General features: G+C 44.6%; 1 protein-coding gene across 2 annotated transcripts; it reads right to left on the bottom strand.

The window, feature by feature from the left end:
• Window positions 1–3,715: 3,715 nt before the first annotated feature.
• ATP5IF1 (ATP synthase inhibitory factor subunit 1) lies at window positions 3,716–5,751 on the bottom strand. 2 transcript variants are annotated; one of them, XM_037010754.2, is made up of 3 exons: window positions 5,592–5,751; window positions 5,414–5,499; window positions 3,716–3,963 (listed from the first exon to the last, which is right to left on the bottom strand). In XM_037010754.2, exons 1-3 carry the CDS (start codon window positions 5,676–5,678, stop codon window positions 3,813–3,815), a joined length of 324 nt encoding a protein of 107 aa, XP_036866649.1. In that variant the 5' UTR covers window positions 5,679–5,751; the 3' UTR covers window positions 3,716–3,812. The 2 variants fall into 2 exon arrangements, with proteins under 2 accessions (XP_036866649.1, XP_017519443.1); XM_017663954.3 differs by having other exon boundaries at window positions 3,869–5,178.
• Between the last annotated feature and the right edge of the window lie 845 nt (window positions 5,752–6,596).

Below are 6,596 nucleotides of genomic sequence, written 5' to 3'. Positions count from 1 at the left end.
CCAGTGTCTTCCCCCAGACCTCCGGCATTCTGCAATCACCCCCATTAGAACACTTCCCATACTGTTGTTTAACCACTTTTTTCCATTAGGCTGTAGGTTACATAGGGACAGTAGCTGTGATTATTTTGCAGATGTATTCCCATTATACCAAGTACCCACCATGTAATAGATGTTAAATGTAAATTTTAATGAATACATTCAAAAAATCTGAAAACAGAATACATAGAATACATAGTGATGAATATTCAAGAGTAGTGGAATGAGCCAGAGTTGTCTGTGGGAAGTAGAAAAAAGGTCACTCTTTTCCACAGATGCCACCCCTGCCCTAGAGTACACTGCTTGGTGAGCAGAGGGTGGGCTGAATTTCAGTTCTCCTTGGCCCCTTCAGTAGCTGTCCTTGTGCATTAAACAACCTGTCCAACCATATGCAGATCTGGAACTACCCTTTACACCAGTGATTCTCAGCTCTGACCACATATTGGAAAAACCTGGGGAGCTTTTTGAAAATACCCCTGCCCAGACCCAATCCCAGAAATTTTGATTTAATTGATCCTAAGGCATTGGCTTAATTTTAAAGCTCCCTGGGTATTTCCATGTGCAGCCTGGGTTGAGAGCTCTAACTCTAGACTTACTGATGTGAAATTCTCAAACTAGGTTCTTTTGCAAATGTGTGCTTGCATTATATAGGCAAGCATTGAAATCCATGGGGTTCATGTTGCAGCTCAAATGCCAATGCCAGTGCCAACTGCAGGCACTTCTATGTGTACTTCTGGGAGCTTTTACCTTTACCACCCCTTCACAGAGGTCCAGGCACATCTTTCCCCAAACCTGTCCCACACTGAGGAAGCTCGTAGGCAGCTGAACCAGTACACTGGACTACACTTGACTATGGGAGCAGGAGCTCTGAAGGAAAATCTTGCTCAGCACAAACCTGGTTGTGTGACCTTGAAAAATTAAAATTCCCTGCTTCAGTTACTTTGGTTGTAATGAATGGTAGGGACCTATTTGCCAGAAATATGAGATTTAGTGAGCAAATAATTGCAAAGTGCTGCATAAATATAAATGGTTGTGCAATAGTCAAATAACTTTGTTGTGTTAAGTTTCATAGAAATTATTTTTTTAAAAAAAGCACTCAATTCTGACACAGATGGTTAGGAAGCTGCTTCAACAAATCTATGCCTGCAGTTGTCAGACCTTCTCTGGTCCCTGCCTTTCCAGTTTTGTTAAATATTGAGATTTGAGACAATAGCCCTTGTTCTTCTAATAAATTACTTTTTCTCCTCCTTAAGCCAGCCACTACTGGATTCTATTACTTGTGAACAAAAAGGATTTTAACTAATGCCATAAACCAGTGTAGCATTTTCCAAATTGTATTCTGTGGAATGCCTTATTCTAACATTTTATTGTTCTGTACAAGAATAATTCTTAACGTAACTCTTATTTCTAAATCCTAAAATAGCACTCATATTAAGAACTATACATAAATATGTATAGTTATTATACTTAATGTCTTTATGTAAAGTGTTCTATGTCCCTAAATGCCAACGAATTTAATGGAAACTACTTGTAGTACATGGGTCCTCAAACTTCAGTGCACATTGAAATCACCTGGGGGAACTTGTTTTTGAATTTTAATTTGTAGATATGCTTGTGTGTAGATTGTTGGGTGGTTTCAGTAAGTCTGTGATGGGGCATGAGAACCTGCAACTCTAGTTAAGTTCCCAAGTGATGCCCACACAGCTGGCTTGCGGACACTTAAAAGAACCCCTGCTGTAGTTCTTTTCGAAATTCTAAGAACCACCAAGGATGCTTATGTATCCCAGGTGAATCTTATGACCTGTGCTGTGTGTGTGGCTGTGGTTACTGGTTCACATCAATAAATTATCTTAGGATTTTAACATGTTCTTAGTTTAAGAACAAATATATAAACATTTTTAAAGCACATTTTTAAACATTATTTGTATCTTGCTTTCATTATGGTATGTCAGAAAAATTAACCACAAAAAGACTGAGTTACCACTTTCATAGTTTAGGTAGTCTTAAATTAGGCTGCTCCAAAAGTTATTCATTTTATTTTTAAAAATTCAACCGTATGATTCTTCATCTTCACTTTAAAGTTTTAACTTTTTGCTTTCTTCAATCATTAGACTGATTTAAAATATGTCAAGAGCAGATGGTACATTCCTATTAAGGAATTAACTTAGGAACATTAACTCCTAATAAGGCAATTGTGTCACAAAACACTATCATCTAGAAACTTAGGTGGTTTTCTATGCTCTTTTTAGGGGGTCACAAAAATGCAAAATGGAAGATGTTTGTTACTTATTCCTTCACTGATTTTTAAACTTTTCAAATTTTGTTCTGCTGTAAAGTTAAAAAAAAAAGACATGTGACTTAGTGTGAGCATTTCTCGCACTTCATCTTTGAGGTCATTTTGTTGCTGGTTACTTCAATCTCAGCACTCCTACCTCAGGAGCACCATGGACAGTATTTCGGAAAGTTACCTAGTGTTGGAGGGCAGGGTCAAAGACTCGTCTAAGCCTTTATCATTCAATGGCCCTTAGGGCCTTGGTGTCACAGGGTCTTGCAACAAATGACTCATCACAAATCTGGGGCAAATGACCCGTGAACTGAAAATTTCCTAATGGCTCAAAACTGTCACCTCAATTTTTTTTGCCTAGAGGAGCTACACAACTAATTTGTATAATAATTTAGGTAGACAAGGCCTTAAAATCTCATTTGAATCAAGAGCATACTCACTGAAGCAAAATATAATCTCAGAAACAATTCTGATTCTCTGCAATGAACAGAATTGGATTAGGAGTAAAAAATCTGGATGCAAGTCTCAACTCCAATGTACTGACCACTGTGAATAAAATGAGAGTTCCTGTGGCCAGGATTCTCACCTGGCCCTGGTTGACTAGCTCACTGCACAGCTGTGGGCAATACATGGCTGTTGACTCTATATAAGAGCTCCGCCCAGTGCTCTGAGTGTTACATGGTGGCAGGGCTGCAAGGCTAAAGGAGAGCAGAGCAGAGGCTGGAGTGGTGGCAGCACTGAGGACAAAGGCTCAGAGAATGGCTGTGTGGGATGACTGTGCAGAGGCCTGGAGGACGGCTGTGTGGGACAGCTGTGCAGACAGGCCCAGAGGACAGCTGTGTGGACAGATGGGCCCAGAGGCAGAGACAGGCTTGCTGCATGCAGACTCACTGAGTGGATGGGATTTTAGTGACTGACCTGCCACCTGGAAATAAAGTTGGGTATAACCCTTTCACCCCGATAACGTTTTGCTGTCATTTTTTTTGGTCACATTGAATCCATAGCAACCTTGCCAGGGGCTGAAACCCATTGGCAAGACACCGACCACAAATACATGATTTCTAATTCTCTCACTCTGCACAAGGATAATTAGAATGAAGATAACTAGTTTGTCTGAAGTATTCTCTAATCCATTTAAAAAATGCAAAATTCCTGGTTTCTAAGCTGCTCTTGACCTAATAATGCCTTTGGAGTTTATCCTTCAAGCTTTCTCTGACCACCTCTGACTAGTGATCTTTCCCAGTCATACCCCTCCCAGTGCCCATAAGCTGTCACTAATCACACCATGCTTTGCCTTCGAGCTCCCTATTGCAGGTACCATTTGATTCATTTTAGCAGTCCAGTAGGGTACCCCCTTGCCCTTCTCCAGATAGTTGAAGAAGGCATTAGACAGAGTTCACTGATAACAATTTATTATTATCTGTTGGAAGCACACAGATATTGAGCCAGAACTGTCTACACATGTAGCCAATCTTTGGGGAACCATGTGCACTTAATCGTCATCATCATGCTGTTTTAGCTTCTTGATCTTCTGCTTATGCCGCTCAATTTCTTTTTGCAGACGCTCCATCTCCTTTGTATGATGAGTGATCTCATCTTCATGATGTTTCTTCAAGGCTGCTAGCTGTTCTCTAGTCCGTGCTCTACAAGGACACAGTGGTGCTGGGTTTAATCCTGATCTTTCACCCTGAAGAGACTCTAAGCATACCTGCAATACTAAGGTGAAGAATGGAGTCCCAATCCCAAAGGAATCTGGCTGGTTATCCTCTTCTACCTCCTCCTGCCCCACTAGAGAAAGAATGCCCCATCTTAAGATGTATCCATCTTTAGGAGACAACCAAAATGATTCCTGGTGCTAATGCCTGGAATTCCATCATTAATGAAGTATTCCTTTCAGATCCCTCTTTAAGTAGAAACTCCAGAGAGGTGTGATGGAGTCCCCAGTGCCTTAACAGAGGAACAACCTAGAGAACAGAGTACCTTTTTGGGGAAAAAAAAGAACAAGCGGAGGGGGCTACACAAAGGGATATAGCTAAAGGACAATCATCCATGTCCTATCCCAATTTATCTAGAGCATTCTTTACCTAGAAAAATTCACGGTCCACTGTGAAAGCCAAAATGAAGGAGAAAAAAAAAAGGGGGGTGATTTCTTGTATGGGTAGTCTAATGTCGATTTCAAGAGGGGGCCATTCAAATGTTGGCTGGGCCACACCTGGGCCTCAGTTTTCCTTAACTGTAAAATGTAGGGGCCCAATTAGATGCTCTCTAAGGGCTGTGCCTTGGCTCTCTGGTAAGGCAGGTGCCATGGTGATAATTCTTAAGAGTGAGCAAGAGTGGACAGAAATGTGAAGATAAAGAAGCAGCAGAGACGAGATTAGTTTCACACTTATCCCTACCGTGGACAGAAGTCAGTAAAAGATAACTCAAGGTTGGGCAAGAGAGTAGGATAGGCCCAGCCCAGTGGCTGGCCTGGCCTGGGCTGGGCTGGGCGGAGCAGGGGAAAGTCTCCAGGAGTCGCTGGGGTGTGTTTCCAACAGGGAGCAGCATCCCCCAGTTCTAAGGCCCACCCACTCTGGCCAAGTGGGATACGCGTGTGGGTCTACAAATGGCTGAGAGGGCTTTTAGAGTCAGGGAATCCACTCAAAGCTAAGGCGTGTTGGGGAAAAAAGAGCGTAGAGGGATGATGGGTGAGTGAGGGCCGAGAGTCAGGCTCTGGCGGTCTGCAAGTATTGGACGGTCGGATCTAGACACTCCGTGAAGCATTTGGGGGTGTTTCGCACGACCCGGAGAGAATTCCACAGGTGGGGATGGTAAATGATCCAGTAAGAGCTGAACCGTGGTTGGAGAATCCTGGACACCTGCAGGTTGAAATGGTTTGGTTTGGGGACCCTGGGACGATTAGGCAAGGCAATGGGAGCGCCCTAGCGGCGGTAACAACAGGGGCCTCGAATGTTGGGCGTCCTGCGTTCGGAGGCATGGGAATTCTGTTAGGGGATGGGGCGCCGCAGGGAGGGATGGGACGACTGGAAGTTTAAGAAGGATTGGAAGGCCCTGGGAGCTCTAGGGCTGGGCTTGGGACCGCAGAGGCCTCACCGGAAGAATCGCTCCTCTTCAGCCTGCTCTCTCTTTCCGAAGGCCCCGCCAGCCTCCCGGATCGACCCCGCGTCGGAGCGGTCTGACTGTGGAGAGACCGGAACATCGGTTAACGCTGCCCAGCGGACTGTGAGGTCCGCGCTCACGGATGGGGCAGCGGACACTGCCGCCGGCGTACCCGGTCGGAGCCGAAGCCTCGGGCTTCCAGGGCCTTAACGGCCCCGACGCCGAGCCGCATCCGCGCTGCCAACGCCAAGGCTGCCATTGTTGTCAGCGCAGCACCTCTCAGTCCCCGGCAGGGCAGCCTCTCCGTGGGCGCTAACGGCGCTGACGACCAGGCAGCCAATCTTTTCGATGGAGAGGCGGGATGAACCTGGAAATAGCGAATCATAAGATAGAGGAGGCGGGGTTCTTGTAGTTCACAGCAAATCCTGAGCGATAGGCGGGCCTAGTTTTAGCCAACCCCGAACAAGGGCTCAGGGGTCAAAGGACTGGAGAATAATAATGGCGGAGGAAGGAGGGGGTTTTCCGCCAAAATTTCGGCTCTTGGACCCCCTCGGGATGAGGTGTGGCGTCTACTTTGACCCCACGATTCCAATCCTAAAGTTGTTATTATTAAACACAGGAAGCCTTCCCTTTCCTGGACTACTAAACACCAATAAGATGGGTAATATAGGGGTTGGGGGTGGGGGAGGGCTATATCCAAGATGCCCCTATTTAGGGTTGTGGGACATTTTATGTCTATGTATATGTCTCTGCCTCTTGAGAGATGTCAGTGTTCTTTTGTTGCATTGACATTTCACTCTCAAGTCTCAGGTTAAATGTCACCTCAAAGAAATCTTCCCTGACCTCCATAGTCATTCTGTCATAGCTCCCTGTTTTGTGCTCTTTCTCTCTCTTTGCACGTTCCACCTTCTGAAGTTATCAGGGCCTTGATCAAGTAGGCACTGGAGTAACATTTATAAATTGCATTAATATGTTATTGAATGTCCTTGATAACTGGACTTCGGCAATGTAATGCAAGGAAGTGAATAGAGCCTAAGTGGGAGTCTCGGAAGGCTTTGCTTGGACCTTCCTTCAGCCATCTAACAAATGTAACTAAGACAATAGTAGTTAATAGCCTTGTCTACTACATTTTCTCTCTCTGGGCCCAGTTTTTTATTTAGGTGAGATGTTGGGCCAG

The sequence above is a fragment of the Manis javanica genome, chromosome 4 (assembly GCF_040802235.1).
Source record: "Manis javanica isolate MJ-LG chromosome 4, MJ_LKY, whole genome shotgun sequence".
NCBI classification, from domain to species: Eukaryota; Metazoa; Chordata; class Mammalia; order Pholidota; family Manidae; genus Manis; species Manis javanica.
The sequence above is the reverse complement of the archived record's forward strand: the minus strand, read 5'-3'. Positions and strand labels throughout refer to the sequence as shown.

Excerpts from the sequence above, each read along its gene's own strand:
- ATP5IF1 (XM_037010754.2), bottom strand. The coding sequence starts at position 5,678 with ATGGCAGCCTTGGCGTTGGCAGCGCGGATGCGGCTCGGCGTCGGGGCC. Across the intron at positions 5,500-5,591 it reads GAGGCTTCGGCTCCGACCGG|TCAGACCGCTCCGACGCGGG; the intron begins GTACGCCGGCGG and ends GTCTCTCCACAG. Across the intron at positions 3,964-5,413 it reads GAAGAGGAGCGATTCTTCCG|AGCACGGACTAGAGAACAGC; the intron begins GTGAGGCCTCTG and ends GTGTCCTTGTAG.